General features: G+C 39.4%; 1 protein-coding gene across 1 annotated transcript in view; it reads left to right on the top strand.

The window, feature by feature from the left end:
* LOC5569746 overlaps nt 1-6,500 on the top strand; it is a 39,686-nt gene extending 33,186 nt beyond the window's left edge. The window contains exons 3-5 of the mRNA XM_021853133.1: nt 3,500-3,521; nt 4,580-4,878; nt 6,111-6,500. Of these exons, the coding sequence (XP_021708825.1) occupies nt 3,500-3,521; nt 4,580-4,878; nt 6,111-6,317 (528 nt within the window). The 3' untranslated portion in view covers nt 6,318-6,500. The remainder of the gene's footprint in view (nt 1-3,499; nt 3,522-4,579; nt 4,879-6,110) is intronic.
* The last annotated feature ends 11,399 nt before the right edge of the window (nt 6,501-17,899 follow it).

The following is a 17,899-nucleotide window of genomic DNA, read 5'->3' as shown; positions in this document are numbered from 1 at the left end:
AGTGTTCTTATGAGCACTTCCACAGTTATTAACTGAGAGCTTTCTTTGCCAAAGTTGCCATTTTCGCATTCGTATATCATGTGGCAGGTACGATGATACTCTATGCCCAGGGAAGTCAAGGAAATTTCCTTTACGAAAAGATCCTGGACCGACCGGGATTCGAACCCAGACACCTTCAGCATGGCTTTGCTTTGTAGCCGCGGACTCTAACCACTCGGCTAAGGAAGGCCCCACGACAGCATCGTTACGGCGCTCGATTCACGAGCGGATGAGGACATTTCCCTGGACGTGGTTAAGGCGAAGCTGATGGACGAATACCATCGTCGCCTTGAGCGTGGGGATGTGAAGGTGAAAGCTGAGAAGCCAATGCGATCGACGGAAAATAAATGGAACAGCGGTAAGGAGTCTCGAGTGTGCCACCACTGCAAGAAGCCCGGCCATCTCCGCCGGAACTGTAGGAAGCTGCTTGCCTCCAAGTCGGGAGGCGAAAATAGTTCTAAAAGTGAACCGAAGAACGAAGGGGCCAAAGCCGCCCACAGTGACAGTCGCAGTGTGGCATTCACTGCCGGTGAAAAGTGTTCGTCGTGGGTAATCGACAGTGGGGCAAGTGCCCACATGACCAGCGACAAGTCGTTTTTCAATGATCTGCGGGAATTCCGTGGCAGCTGGATTACAGTGGCCGATGGCAAGAAGGTGCAAATCCAAGGAGAAGGAAACGGATTGCTGATCGGCGTTGATGACAACAACAGAACGGTGCGTATTAGTATGGCGAATGTGAAGTACGTGCCTGGGCTATCAACTATCCTGATTTCCGTCGGCATGCTGGCGCAAAAGTAGTTGACGGTGTATTTCGACGATACGAGTTGCCGAGTGGTCGATGCTGCTGGCGACGTTGTTGCTATGGGTGGTCGTTGTGGCAACCTGTACTACTTGCGGTGCAGCGAATCTTCGGTGAAGGTCAGCGACGGTCATCAGCATCTGGTGAACTGCCAACACCAGTGGCATCGCTGGTTTGGCCACCGCGAATCAACAAAGAGATATTAGCGAGTGGCGTAAAGGTTAGTGATTGTAATCTAAAACTAGTATGCGAGTGCTGTTTGGAGGGCAAATCTGCCCGTAATCCCTTTCTTCCGATGACAGACCGGAAATCTCTGTCGTCTTGGATATCGTACACACAGACTTGTGTGGCCCGATGAAGCACATGACGCCGAGCGGCAATCGGTACGTGATGCAGACGACTACAGAAGATTTACCGTTACGTATCTGCTACGAAACAAGAGCGAAGCTGCACAGAATCTGAAGGATTATGTTCGCTGGACCACGAACATTTTCGGCCGCAAACCGAAAGTGATCCGTTCAGATGGTGGCGGTGAAATTGACAACGGAGAGCTTCGTCGATTCTGCAAGGAGGAAGGCATCAAACAGCAATTCACCACACCGTACACGCCGCAGCAGAATGGAGTGGCCGAACGGAAGAACCGTTCCATTACCGAAATGGCCACGTGTATGCAGCTGGACGCCGGACTCGACAAGCGTTATTGGGGCGAAGCGGTGTTGACAGCGACGTATCTGCAAAACCGCCTGCCCTCTCGATCTGTTCCTACACGCAAACAAATTGTGCGGTAAAAACTACCATTTTAGGGGGTTAACTTAAGCGCTCGCACCGGCAATTTCCAGCAGACCAGAAATGCGCTTGATTTTACCATGTCCGTAGTCAAAATCAGATTGTTGTAATTTATTTCTGTCAAATGTACCAGTAATGATGTGGGATGTACCGTAAACATAGTAAATTGATCTGAAATTCCATGGTAGTTTTAAGAATGCGCGTAGTCAGCTAAAATAGTTATTTTTACCGCAGATTTTTTTCCCGTGTAAGACTCCGCACGAGCTTTGGTGGGGCCGCAAACCGGACTTAAGTCATCTGCGGGTCTTCGGTTCGCACGGTTACGTGCATGTTCCCGATGTCAAGCGTAGTAAGATGGACGAAAAGGCAACGAAGCTAGTTCGTCAGATATTCGCTCGAGCATAAGGGTAACCGTTTTCTCGAACCGGAAACGGAATTAATCACGATTAGCAGGGACGCAAAGTTTTTGAAACTCGGAAACGGTACGTCTTCTGTCGAGATTCCGATAGCTGCGTCGGATCCTGGTAAGCAGCCGGCAGTGGACAGTGAGAGTGGACATTCGAGTCTGCAAATCAAGAGGTCGATTCTGTGAAGGACGTTCGACGATCCCATCGGGAAACGCGCGGAAAGGCTCCGCGACGTTTTGATGACTACGTACTGAACTACGACGTGGGAATAGCTGCTTGCGCCATGGAAGAGCCATCAACTTTCCAAGAAGCCGTCGAGAGCCCGCATTGGCGTCGGACAATGAATGATGAAATGGAGTCGCACAAGCAATGTGATACCTGGGAACTCGTGCCTTTGCCGCCTGCACGAAAACCAGTAGGTTCGAAGTAGGGTTTTCGCCTGAAGCGGAACGAGCATGGTGAAGTGGTGAAGCATAAGGCACGAATAGTAGCGCCTTGGCATTGACTTCGAGCAAACGTTTGCACCGGTTACGTGTTATGCTACCCTGTGTACGTTTTTGACTGTAGCGGCCAAGAGAGGTTTGACCGTTCAGCATTTCGACGTTAAAATCACTTACCTCTACGGAACGCTAGAAGAGGAGGTGTTAACGAAACAGCCTGTTGGATACGAAGCTAAGGGAAAGGAGGAGATGGTATGTCGGCTTTAACGTATACGGCCTTCGCCAGTCGGCAAAGTGCTGGCACCGAAAATTGAACGAAATCCTGATGAAGTGTGGATTTAAACCAGCTGATTGATCCGTGCCTCTACATCAAGCGAACTGCAACGACTACGGTTTACCTGTTGGTCTATGTTGATGACCTGCTCATTGGATTGTCGGAAGAGGCTGAGATTGCGAAGCTTTTCCAGAGTTTGCAGAAGGAGTTCCAGATGACAAACTTGGGTGAAGTGTGCCATTTCCTTAGCCTGGAAGTGAGTCGCGACGGTGATCGATACAAGCTACGTTTGGGAACCTACATCCACAACCTGATCAAAAAGTTCGGCGAAGGACAAGCGAAACCTACAACTATAATGGAGGACAATCAGTCCTGTCTAACCTTCTAAATCACGATTGTGTTGTTCACATATATGGCCCTCTGTTAAAACAAATTTTCAACTTCTATTCATTTTTCTCATCGCTCGCTTGCGATTCTATCCATCTTGTCATTTCATTACTTTCGTTATTCCCTTTCACCCTGAGTATAGGTATTGCATTTACCGAAAAAAGCCAATAAATTTTCATAATACTCCTTAGGAAAGTTCTTGAAGAATTTCTGAAGTTATCATATGAGGAATCTCCGGAGTAATTTTTAAAAGTATCCTCTTAGAAATTCTTGGTTGAAATGTTGGTCCGGCTAAACGGCAATTCTAGTGAAAATTGCCTTATTTTCCAATTCTTAAAGTTATCCCATTTATTCCAACCAATTGCAGAAACTGTCCATTAGAAAGAGTTCTATAGGGTTTTGTTCTACTTCGTCGTAAGCGTTACTATTCGTCGTATCAAACTTTAAATGTTCCACTACGGCGGATATTCAAACTTACCTGCAACATAGATTCATTATCCTAGTGTAATTTTGTGAATGCTGTTATGGTTTGTACACTTGTACACCAAAAATGCAATAAAACTGCTGTATTTCGGTAAATAACTTCAGTTCAATTATCCACTTTGCACTTTTTCACCGAAATCGCATGGACGAATACGATTTGAGAGAAATGCTTAGCGATCGACTGAGCCACACATCACTTTCCAACACAAGTTTCTTCCCGCCCCCGTGGGTGACTTACTTCGCCGGGCACTTATTTTCACTATGGAAAACCTTTGTACTTCTTCACTGAAGGATTTCATTCCAATCACACGCCGCAAAACTCCAATAAATCACCAAATTTTACGAAATTTCCTCAACCGCCGCGAATAATTGAGAATGTAAACAAAGTTCAATCCGTCGTACTGAGATAAAAAAGCTTGTGCTCATCAATGTGTGCGCGACGCTCGACGTAAAAATACGATTCCTTTGATTGTGTTGTTTTCGCTGTACTGTGAGCAAATGCCATAATTGTACGGTCAAAAGGAATTGCGTTCATATGTTTGGGCTGAATTTTGATGACGAACAATTAATTTTTAAGGAAATAAGTATATTCCATCATGCTGAAGGAATGGAGGGAGATGCCTGTAGATCTATATATTCTAGTAAAACATTTTATTATAGCATTGATATGTTGTGTTTTAACCATTCAATACACACAGTGAGCCGTCAGTTGTGAGACGAATCTGGAAACTGATTGCGACGGAGTTGAAAACGATACGACGGACTGAGAATACGGTAAGATGCATTTTCTTTGCATTATTTCCAAAAAGAGATCAAGATTTTTAAAAATGTTATTGTACAATGCTAAAGCCATTTTGAGAAAGAATTGTTTGACATCGGTTTGTATCAGCATCATTCACTGCGATACTGGTAAAATTGCAGTTCTCACTGATCAATGCTTAATACGATGGATACTAACACATCACCCTACTGGCGAATTACTACAATCAAACCGCAATTCAACCAATGGTGCAATCGTTCGAATGCCACGACATACATATCAAAGATCAGCTGCGAAATGTTCTGAGGCGTTTTCCGAATCTGCGGTATCTATCGTTGTCGATGCGCGATTTTTACGACGTTATGACTCGTTTCGGCGATGCGGTGCCGTTACTCAAGGAATTTACTATCTCGGTGTATCGCTTTCTTATCGAGATCATAGGACTGATGGAGGAATTGACGAGTTTGGAGAAAATCGTCATCAATGCGGCTGTTTTTGCTAAGGTAGGTAGCAGGTCTGTTTTTTGAGACTCTCTGTTTTCAATTGATGCTCTCTAAAGTCTCCTTTTTAACTAATATGGTCTTCATGGTCACTTGTAGTACTTGAAGTGTATCCTTGTGCGAAATTCTAGAGGCCCCAAAAACATTCAGGCGTTTCTTCTTAGGTTCCTCGACGAAAAGCTTCATGAATTCTTCGAGCAATTTCTCCAGATATCACTTCTGGAATACTTCCGACAACTCTTCTAGGGATCAATCCAGAAATTCCTGTAAAGATTCCTTTACTACTTTTGAGCCATATTTCTCCTGAATCTGTTCCTGGGAATCCTTGAGCATTCTAACGCGATTACCACGAGTAATTTCCGCAGGGACTACTCTAAAAATTTCCCATGGGCCTACCTAGTATTTCCTCCAAAAGTTTTTCCATTGACTCTTCCACCTGTTTCTCTAGATGTTACTCTAGAAGATCTTACAAAGATTCCTACAGTAGTTCTTCCAAAAATCCACAAAGTTTCTTTCCAAAGTTTTTGATGAATTCGTTTGGAGGATTTTCCAGGAAATCAACACAAATTCCTAAGGGGGCTGCTATGCTGACTTTTCCTGTTATTCTACCTGTCATTTTCTTACGGATTTCTTCATTAATTCATGCATATTTTTTTTTCTCAGAAAACGCCCCAAGAAGATTCGTGGGTACCGGAGTTCTGCTAAGAAAATTATTGGATAGAGGATAAGGAAACACATCTTGTGAATTCTTTAGGTAATCCTTGTAGAAGGTTTATCACATTTTTTTACAGGAGTTTTATCCTTAAGGATTTCCTTAAGAATCCAGAATTTCTCTAATCATTTCTGAGACATCTGAACAATAATTTTGGAGAAAGTCCATAGAAGCATAAAAAAAAATATTTGAATTCTTAAGGATGTCTCAAACAAAAGTCTTGGAGGAGACGCTAGGGTATTTTTTTTTAGAAATTACTGGAGGACTTTCTTGGGAAATTTATTTAAAAAAACCGTGTCTCTAGAGTAATTTCTGGGGTTATCCCTAGACAAATTCCAGTTTGATTTTCTGGAGAAAATCATGGAAAAATACATTCTGTAATACAACTAGTAGTCGTAATGAAAACACCGTATGGTCTCTTTTTTGAGGCATGAGGTTTCTAAAGTTTCTTTTCAGACACTTAACCATCTTCAGCTGTTTTACAGTATTTGTGTAAATGATTAATACATTATTCTCATTTCAGTCGAATTTCTACCATCTGAGAAGAGTAATCATCCTACCGTCGCTCAGAAGCTTGGAGGTGAACACCAAATGGGCTCTTCCGGAGGACCTTACCCGTAAGGTTGCTGCAGTGAATAAATCCTGTGCGCTGATACTGAACGGAGATATTGTCGCGCCAGCTGTGGTAGTCCGCCGTTCCGCAGTGAAACGTGTAAAGCCTAGCGTTTGATTCGGTTTGGATATAGAGTAGGAAGGTAATTTTGATTTGATTGTAATATGTACATTCCCAAATGTACAAGCTACTTGATTTAACCAATAGTGTCGATGTTTAAGAAGTAGCCTTTTAATCTGTATCAATGAATGTCTAGCTCTTTTTCCGTTTCAATAAATGACTTGAGCTGTTTCGCACATAGTTTTTTTTGCAATTTGTCATGATAAACCATAGATAGGCTGGATACAAAGTTCATAAACGATTGACCATAATGGTTGACTGGTGATGGTTGAACTGCTCTCAAAACTGTTCGGTTACGACGGCAGTCTCAGTATGACCTAGAGCGATTGAAGCAACTGGATGTCGGTAATGCATACGTGTAGAAAACTCGAGACGCATTTCCGGAAAAGTTTGAGCCTAAAAATCTCAAGAAACGCTCAATGAACGTGATGTGATCGAAAGGTGGAAGACGCACTTCGATGAACACCTAAATGATGCTGAGGTCAAGACAACGGGGGAAACGTCATTGAAGGGCTCAAATCGCTCTAACTTTTGTTCCGTTGGGTAAAAGTAATTTAAATTTTGCGTAGATTATGCTTGAATAGGAACTGCAAGCTATTGGGGTTTTCGAAAGCCAAGTGCTTAAAACCATCTGTGGCAACGAAGGATGAATCATGTGCTCGCCCAATTTTACCACAGCGGTGTTAAATTTGTTTAGCGTGTAGGTTTGACCATTATACCAAAACAAAGTACAGTAATACCTCGATATAACGTAACTCGATATTTATTTTCGTTACGTTATTTCGAGGTTACGTTATATCGAAACAGATATTTTTCTTCTATATTTCGTTCAATATGATATTATTGACCTAGCAGGCATTTTCAGTCTTTCTTACATTTTTTTAACGTTTTCCCAAGTTTGTTTTTCTATATTTTACATTTTATTTATTTATTTATATTTACGTCTCTATTGCAGTAATCTTTAACCTTAGTAAGGACCTTGGGTCTTTTTCGACTCATTTCAAACTTCAAATCAATGTAACTTTTGATTAAAATAAGCAATTTGAATTTTTTTGACAATTATTTTTTTGTGAGTTATTTTATTTTTGCGGAAACAAAAGTTTTGAATAACCCCTAGGAGAGCTTCCATAAAAAAGTTACAAATTGAGACTTAGGGTCGTTTTCGACTCGAATATTCAAACAGATCGCAAAAATCAATGTGTTGACCGAATTTAGTTCTGTTGGGCTTAAATGAGAGGCACACATGTCTAGTTTCAGAAACCCTCCCGGAGATCTGGATTTGGTCACTGTAGCCACCGGGAACCTGCTACATCTGAAAAAAGCCCCTTTCAAGGCCCTTACTTAGACAACCTGTAGTTTCCAAACTAAGCAAGTAATCGGAACCGTCTTCATATTGTTGAACAGGTATTCACGTGGACAGCGAATAGGGAATCTCAAATCCCTTACACGCAAAAAAATTGTGCGGTAAAAACTACCATTTTAGGGGGTTAACTTAAGCGCTCGCACCGGCAATTTTCAGCAGACCAGAAATGCGCTTGATTTTACCATGTCTGTAGTCGAAATCAGATTGTTGTTAATTATTTCTGTCAAATGTACCAGTAATGTGGTGTGATGTACCGTAAACATAGTAAATTGGTCTGAAATTGCATGGTAGTTTCAAGAATGGGCGTAGTCAGCTAAAATAGTAATTTTTACCACAGTATTTTTTCCCGTGTAGTTATTCATACCCGGTTTCGGAAACCCGGAACATCCGAAAAGTCAGCATCCATTGCAGTTTTGTATATGTAATTCACATCGGTACTATTCGGTTGAAGGATATTTTGGCATAACATTTCTCTGTAATAAAGAACCGATTCCCTGAAAAATTTGGTCCAGTATGGTCCATGCGAAACCGGTTCAAGCAATCCCGGAAGGTGGCCAATCTGGACAATTCGATGAAATTACTAGAATTTATGCCCCAAAGTCAAATTTAATTGTTTCCTATTCTTTAACATTATTTTATGTTTGGATGTATTTTGCCAAAAGAAAGAATGGATGGTTATTTTGGTTCCTTTTGGAGCACCGGAATGACCACCGAGAAACCCGTAATATGGGACCACTAAGTTTTAGCAGCATGCGACGATATTAATCTTCCTGGTTTTGAATCCCTGTGACTCTGCTAGTTCAATCATAGATAAATGACCACTATGTTTCTTCCGGACCACCGAAATAACCTAGGAATGACCACGGGAGATATCCGTATTGTGGAACATTTCTGTTTTTGTACCAAAACTAGGCATGCGACGGCCCAAGCTTCATGATTTTGAATACCTGTTACTCTTCTAATTCAATTATTGATGAATGAACACTCTGGGTTGTTGTGACCACCGAAATAAACCAGGAATAGCCACCGGAGATACCCGTATTGTAGGATATTTGAGTTTTTGTGTGCCTTCCATTTAAGCCCAACAGAAATAAATTCGGTCAACACACTGATTTTGGCGAGCTGTTTGAATTTTCGGGTCGAAAACGACCCCTAGTAACAATTTGTAACTTTTAGTTAGGGACTAAGGAAGGTTAAAGAAATGTATTACGGAAATATCTTTAAAGGAATCTTTGATTACTCGGAGAAATTCTAAAAGAAATTCCTAAATGAGGTCTTTCAAAAATCTTAAAAAAAAAGTTAATTTTGAACCGTCTATGAATATTTCTAGCAGGCAATTTTGGAACATGAAGATTTTTTTATGACGAACTCTGAAAAAGGATTTTGTAAATTTCCCAAGAATTCTTTTGAAAACGTATAAAAGAATTTACGAAGGAATCAATCAAGTGGTAGAAATCTCTGGGTGATCTGGGGAACTTTTTTTTTCAGTTTTGGACGGTGGTAGGTCATTTGGCATAATGGTCATTTGGCATAAAGTCGTTTGGCATAATAGTCGTTTTGCATAATGAGTCTCAAACCAAGAATTTCTTAAGATGAGATTCGGGCTTGTTTTTGAGTCAATAATTGACAATAATTGATACAAAATGTCACTTTATTCTACAAACATATGCTCTTGAATAAACTAAAGCATATTGGGAAAGTTATTGTAAATAATATTTTATAATTTATGTAGAAACTACCCTTTTTTTCAAATTTTAATTCTTCTTTTAAGTTCCGCTATTGGAATATTTTTTTGCACCGAAGATTTTGATATCTTTAGCACTAATTTACCTTTCTTTCAAACATTGGATTTTTTTAAATATGATGTAACCAATTATAGGCATAAAAACTGTTCATTTGATTTTTTTTTTTTTTTTTTATGGTGTACTCAGCTGGAGCTGTATGACAGCTTCGTTGTCTGTGCTGGACCCCGTAGTGCAAATTTTTACCTCTACTTTTGCCAATATTTTGACGGAATAGGCTATGTTGCCCGCTTTAACACTATTTTGGATGAATATTGTGCATAAGTAGTTTTATTAAATTGTTTTGCTTCAGTTTCCCTCCCGTAGTCATGTTTGTATAGTCATCCTTTAGTTCTGAGCAATCGGATTCTTGTTTACGCATGAAGAAGCGACATGAAAATATATGTTATTAATTAATGCATTTCTTGGAAATAACATACAGAGCTATGTTGTAGTAGTCTATGTTGACAAATTGTAGCACAGATGTCATCTCCAAGCATCCTTTGACAATGATAGACAGAAAATGTTAATTATACAGAATGCGGTCGTATATCAAACGATAGCGATAGGGAGATCCTTTTTTCCCAAATGGGATGAAGGTTATTGAAGTGAAAAACATGAAATGTACTTCCATCTATACGCGAACAAGAACTATCTGAAGTGCCTCGTCATTGTACGTCATGTATTCTCTAGTACTTTAGTCGTTTATGCTACTAGTCTGAAACGTGATGTGTTATACTATATGAACAAATTTCAAAATATGAATCAAGTGTTTGGTTTTAAATAGTCTTTATCTTCCGAAGGTCGTACTGGAATGCTAATCAATACAATACCCTTCTAGGAAAGATGACTGTCTATGTTGCCATCTTGTAGTACCGAATCCAAGTTGTAGATAATTAATATGAGGGGAAGTATCAAATCTAAATGTACTGTAAATGTGTTTGGTGTGGTAATCGATTTGCTTTATGTTCGTCTTATTGTTATTGTTCTGAGGTCTTCTCAAAATGAGAATTCAATTGAATAATGTCTCAAGATAGTTTACAGTTTGGATAGACAAAGTTATTGGTACGGTATTATAAATATATAGGGGGCTGAAATGATATACAATATGTGTTCGCTATGAACTAAAAATGTTACCCCTTTCTTAGTATACCCACCAACGCATATGGATCGTTTTTACCTCAGTTTGATGGTAATTCGATCCGTGTCCGTGCTGATCTATGTGCTTCGGCTCCTAACACGACGTTTGATACATACGACAGACGACTTGCACCCTCGTGATGGTGTTGTTGTTAGTTGTTATACATGAAAAGAAAGAAAGAAAGAAAGTTATTAGTATTAGGAATAAACAGGATTTAGTGAGTTTTCATTGAATTACATTTGACTACATCGCTGATTATAGTCAACGACATCGGAAACTTTATGTGTTGACTGTTGATCTAGTTTTTCCTCAGTCCCGTTGGTCAGTATTGCGAAAGGTCCTTTTTAACATGTTTATTAGTACTTGGACAAGTTGAATATTTTAAGTTTACTACTTTTGTCATGTTGGTCAATAATGATTTTGATCAGTTTGTTTTGTACATCTATTCATATTCAAATCTGGTCTCGTCTGTTTTCATTTAGAATCGTCGTAAATACATTTCTATGTGTTAAAAACTATACTAGAAATAATAAAGAAATAGAAAGTCATTTTTTATTGTCCGGATCCACTTTTCGGTGACAAAATAAAGCTTCATCGCGCCTAAGCCCTATCTATTTATTATAATTTTGCGAGAATGAAGTTGTTGTAGTTTTATGATACCAACATAATAAATGTAGTTTTTTATTATGATTTTAATGAGAGAAGCATAACAAATCAACATTTGTGTCACATTCTACTCGATGGATCCTCAGTCATTCTCCTCATTAGTCAATATTATAACCATTTAAACAAAATCTAACCTATCTGCATCAAAGCGTGGCTACAGCTCCTGTTACCCCGATGCCTGGTAACAGGATAACCGTTGGATCACATACGTAAGATTGATGCATCTATGCCAGATAATTGATGACGCGGCATTAAACAAATATTTCCTGATGTGATACCACCACGACTGGACATGTCTTTGGTTCCCATATAAGTGCTAATGGGGTAAGCCCACCCATCGCGGCAAGATTACACGTCCTAGGGGAGGGACTGTTCATTTGAAATTGAAACAAATTTCACCTTCTTTTATACATAGGCTGTTCTTTTAAGATTTCTTTATTTTTTAGATAGTTTGTTGGTCCCAACTGACAAAATGGCGGCAATTGATAACATTGATCTGCTCAAGTTATCAGCGAAAAGAGAAATCGATTACTACAGTTACTTTGATGGGTTGTGCTACTTTTCCCGTAATGTCGGTTCCCCGAATGTCATTACCCCGAACGCCAGTATTCCGAATACCAGTTCCCCGAATATCCCGCTTCAACAAAAAGTCCACTTCCCCGAAAAGTTTGTGGCACTCATACTTCTCATAACTTTAAACATTTCAGGGTGGTGAGCGAACTGACCATCTGATATGCAACATTCTTTATTTAATTGGCGGTTCTCTCGAGTTTCACCGTCCTCAATTTTTTTGCCAACATGTGTATAGCCAAGAATGACAGAATACCAGCTTCTTTTGATTGCTTATCTTTCTTGCTCGTTCACCTTCCAGCCACTAAAGACTATTATAGCACCTATTTATACTGCATCACTTTTCGGGGAAACGAGTCATTCTAGGAACTGGCATTCAGAGACATTCAGAGAAACGACATTCGGGGAAAAGTAGGACAAGAGCTATGATTCTGAACGCAATTTTTGATGTCTTTTCGTATTACTATGTAACCAGTGGTGTGTTGAAGTGTCCAAGATTTGTGAGACTATCGTGATTTTGTGTATCGTTTTATTGTCAAATAAATAGTACCAAGAAAATATTATATAAAACTGGACACTTCCCAACTCCCACTGTGAAGAACGCAGCCACATCATTAGTTCCGCTACTCACCACCAGGCGTCACAGGAGCATAAGGATGGGCGGCCATTGTGGGTGGTGTAAAGGGGGCCATGATGGGGCGAATATGGATGGGCGGAAAAATGCTTCAACGGTCGCGATCGTCGATATGTACACGCCATCGCAAAAATCATTAAGACTGCAGCATTTGAAAGAATACGACGCTAGTTGCTAAAAAGTTAAAGTGAAATTTAAAATAAGTTGTGGAAAGTGGAAGAAGCGACATTGGAATTACATCCAGGTAATCCGTTAACCATTCCAATCCAGGCAGCCCTCATATTAATCGTCAAAAACCCATCATATTTCCGCCCCTTGACCCACCAGGACCCCGTAGTTCACCGGTAGTTTACCCATTGTTCTACGTCGGAGTAACCGAGCACTACATTCTGCACCTGAGCCTGTATTGGCCAAAGTACCGCCGGAAGCACGCCGTGGTCATTGCCATACCTCGGAGTAGGCCCAGAGTCCACTAACGTGCCACTCCGAAGGCTACCACCGCGATTCGATAGGCGTCACCTAGAGGCGGCCATTTTGTTAATGGCCTGAGGCGTGAAGTGCGAAGTGCCAGCCGGTCGTCCACCCTGAACTTGGAAAAGGAAGCAGAAGTGCTGTGCGGAGGAGTTAAGGTTCCACCGGCCGTGTCCTGCCGGAACTAACGCGAGAAGGAGCGAAACGTAGTCCAGGAAGGAAAGACGGTGGAGTAGCGGAGCGTGAAGAAGGGGCCCCGCCAATAGTGAAGAAGAAGGGAATAAGTGAGGTAGGAGATAGCCTTTAAGAAAGTGGGAGAAATAAAGGTACCTGATTGTGCGAAGTATTGAATAAAGTGGGTTTGTGTTTAGCAAAAGTAATTTAGTGTATTCTTGGTCGCGATAGTCAAGCGCGCACGCCGACCCTGAGGCAATTGTAGAGAGGGGAGTCTCACCAGTGCTGGGCAGGGATCGCCCCATTAGTTACAACTATGCCGCAATAGTTTTTGGCGTCCAATCTTCTATTGATTTAACCATAAATTTTGCGGGGACGGACCTGGTGTAGTGGTTAGAACACTCGCCTCTCACGCCGAGGACCTGGGATCGAATCCCATCCTCGACATAGTGACTTATGACGTAAAAAGTTATAGTGACGACTTCCTTCGGAAGGGAAGTAAAGCCGTTGGTCCCGAGATGAACTAGCCCAGGGCTAAAAATCTCGTTAATAAAGTCAAACCAACCATAAATTTTGCCTTCTTCTAAAAATAGGCTGTTCTTTATATTTATACTGTTTTAAATTATATTATTTAGTCAAGCTAAATGTTTACCATTTATATATTTCGCAAATCTTGCAAGATGTGCTGTTAGAATTATAGTTACTTTAGAACCTGCAAATATTCAACATATTTTTTTTTGCAAACACAAGATCTCCTTTCAACATATGCTAGAAAAATATTATTTCAATCACAAATTTTCCCTCTTTTCGATAATAGACAGTGTTGTTGATGTACACTTTCAAAATTAAAATTTATATTGAATCGTTCAAAAGTTTTGCCACATATATTTCCTTTCAAAAATGTGTTGTTTATTTGAGTTATGTTGTGGGAAGATATGTAGTGTTAGAGCCTTTCACATTTTAAACGAACGATAATCTGCTCTCGTATATAGGCTATTTTTGTATTATGCTGCAATAATAGATCTTTGTATAAGAGCTTTTAATATTTTGCAAATAAATTTTTCCTTTTTCTTCCAAGTAATTTTCATCAAGTGTTAGGTACAAACTGGGACAGAGCTTGATCTGCAGCAAAATATGTGCGTTCCCTTTATTTTTAACTGCGAACTTTCTTTGCCAATTTACTATTTTCAAATATGTATATCGCAACAACTCAACGATACTTTATGTTCTTTTTGCTATGGGCTCAGTGGTGCTGATCTCGGTAAAAGCTTCGAAAATGCCGATATTCATTCTAACTCAATCATTATGCCAAACGGCCATTATGCCAAACGACTTTATGCCAAACGGGGTACAATCGTTTTGGACAAATTCCAAAAAATCCGTAGAAAAATCTCTAGACGAATACCTTGAGGATAATTTGGAGAACCCACTGTAAAAATCCTAATGAACTTTGTTAAGAAATTCCTGATGGAATCAATGAAGGATTTTGTTCCATATAGAATCCTTGAAGAAACTACCCTGTCCATTGGTTCAGAAAGGGGTATGGGCGCGTTCTGCCAACTCGGTCGAGGCAGATTTCTCGTGTGAACAAGTTACAACATGGACGTTCTAAAGTGCCAAAATGAAGTGTTGTGCTTGTGAGGAGCACTTGAAGATGGAATGGAAGGTCATTACTTCGCGTTCAAGGTGCTTTACTTCTGCTTATCTAAAAAGTTATATACAATAACCGACCCTTAGCTTAACTATCTAAATTAACAGTTGCAAATACAATAATCGTTCTGACCTTACTTAACATGTCGTCGCGTTAATTTCGTCATAATGATCTTTTATCTACATCCGTCGAACCATTCTGAATGGCCGTTGTGAGAATATCACCAATAACCTCTCACATGCAATAAAGCTGGATTGTCTTACATTGAAACTTCAAGGTTTTCGCTCTTTCGGATTCATTTTTTGTTGTTTATCATTAGTTTCAGGGATTGTTATCGTGGGAATCCAAAGAGCGAATTTAATATGACTTCAATGTAGGCCAATACTGCAATAAAGCATGTAACAATCACTAACATTCCTTCTCTCTTTATTCTTGTTTTCATATCTAACCCGCCATATTATGAGGAACAATTTAACGGAGAGGACGAACATCCCTTATCATGGCCAGCGTAATGGCCGAAAAAAAAAGATGAGTATAAAGTTTTTATAATCATTCTTATTACTAATTGAAAGGTAAATCAGATTATCTTATTATTTGACTAATAACACATTTGTTCCACAGAGCGATTTACAAAACACCACACAAAATCCCTCCATTCCAAAATCCTTAGGCAAAACACTTCACTACCGCTATATGTATGACTGATTCATTTTCTTTTGATCTTGCATCATTCATACGTGTAGTGGGAGTCTAGAGTAGAAGCAAAACTTAAAGAACCTTCTGGTCAAAGATGTTGCGTTGCCTACTTCCCATATTCCATAATCCCCGGTGTATTATGGAAGGTGTGAGTTTTTAAACTTATGCTGGAGACTTGGCCCCTGACCCCCTTGTACATCAATAAAATAAAATAAAATAAAATAAAAAATATAGAATCCTTGAAGAAACTTAAGTAATACATAGAATGTTTTGTTGCAAGATTATTTGGAGAAAATTCTGCAGCAATTTGTAATGAAATTAATGGAGATATTTCGAGAAGATTGTTTTTCTGGTTTTTGCTCGAATACCTGTACGAGTTTTTAGAATAATTTGTAGAGCATTTTAAGAATTATTACTGGATGAACAGTTTTATGAAAGGTCCGCTGGATTGCCGGAATAATTCATGAATCTGTATACTCCGGAAAAACTAAGGTATCGTAGGCGAGAATTCATAGTTGAATCTACTTTATATCCTGGAGAAAAAACTTGGTGAAATTCTATATCAAACTCATAGATAAATTTAAAAAAGAAACTATTGGAGAAATTCAAAATATTTGAATTTAAAATTCATAGAATCCAGAATTCAAGTGGAAATAATCGATATGAAGGAAAAGCTTGTGAGCATCACGGATTCCTTAGCTACGTTGATATCTAAGCAAGTAGTAAATGTTCCACAAGTATCTCAAGAAGACACATTCAACTCGATACGACGTCCAACTCATCAGTCTACTCCATTATCGAAACTTAATTGCGGCTCCAGGATCAATGCATCTACAACTACCAACAACGCTCATTCCTCTTCGAACGCCAACAGATATGTACTGGATAAAAGCGAAACTTTTTCCCTTTTCCTATCAAATATCGATTCTACTGTTTCCCAGCAAGAAGCTACTCGGATGATCATCGAATCTCTAGGAATCAATGTAATAACTGAGAAGATAGAAATTGTTAAGCTGGTGCCGAAATGGAACGTTCACAACTATTCTCAGTATACATCGTATAAAGTTGTAATGGATGGAAAGCATAAACAAAAGGCACTCGAAACGGATACTTGGCCGATCGATGTTAAATTCCGAGAATTTTTCGATTATCCACGACGAACTTGGAAACCCACAGAAATTCAGAACGTTAATTGAATGAATTACAGCAGTACGCACATGACTTTGAAATTAGTTTGTTTGTTATCCATGATCGTCGAATATTGTAAAATTGAATTCTGTTGAGTTGAATGTCAGTACAAATGTTTTGTAAATTACTTGTGATAGTTTTAAGCAAACATCATTGGGGCACAACAGCCTGTTGATGGATCAAAAATAAATCAAATAAATTCTTTGGAAACAGTCTTTGGACATATTCTGGAAAAATTCCTGGAGAAATAATTTTCTGTTGATATTCTTCACGGAATCCTTAGGACGGAAATCCGTTAAGTCAACACTGCTCTAAATTTTCTAGAAACTCTTGGAGGAATCTCTGAAATCGCTTTGAAAAAACCCTGGTGGAAGGAATCATTTCTGAGGAAAATCCCAGAAGATTTTATACATTAATATCAGGAGGGTTAATTGAGAGATCCCTGTCGTAATTATTATGAGAATGTTTTATATATGAATATCAGGAGGGTTTAAGATGAGTCCATGGATGCATTATTGGATGAATCTCTGGAAGCATCCTCGCAATGATTCTAGTTCAAATCCGTGAAGAAATTCCAGCAGAAACAGAAAATTCTTGGAGAAATAATTTGAAGAATATCTGTAGGAATTTCTAACGCAATAGCTAAATATTTCCTTAAGCATTTCAAACAATATTATCAAATATACGTTAAATGGATTGATGATGGCAGCTTGCACCGGTGACTCACAAGACTAAAATGTATTCGATCTAGTCTTTTTGAATGCAAATTCTGAATCAATAATTATGAAAGTTTTCATAGAAAATTGAAATAAGGCAGCGTCCATTTATTACGTAACGCAAAAATTAGAAATTTTTGACCAACCTTGATAAACCATGTTTTTATTAAAATTGGAAAAATATATGAGAGCCAAAAAAAAAGTTACGTTATATCGAGTTACGTTATAAACCCTCGTTTTTCATACCCCCGTAACCCTCGTTTTATCGAGGTATGAATGTACATGATTGCAGCTAGAGATAGAGTCAGGAATGTTTGAAGTCGTTGAAGAATTTGCTTATCTTGGAACACCTGTGAAACGTGGGAAGGCCTGGAACTAAAATCTGAACGTTGTATTGAAGCGAAATTAGATGTCTGCGTCTACGTATCCTGATTGTGTCGTTATGCCCTCCAACAGTCAGCGGCGGGTTTCCGGGATGAACAAGATATGCATACAGAACTTTCGGATAATATGAACTACATAATCTCA

Source organism: Aedes aegypti, chromosome 3, assembly GCF_002204515.2.
Source record: "Aedes aegypti strain LVP_AGWG chromosome 3, AaegL5.0 Primary Assembly, whole genome shotgun sequence".
NCBI lineage: Eukaryota > Metazoa > Arthropoda > Insecta > Diptera > Culicidae > Aedes > Aedes aegypti.
Note: the sequence above shows the minus strand (reverse complement) of the source record. Positions and strands in the feature narration are given on the sequence as shown.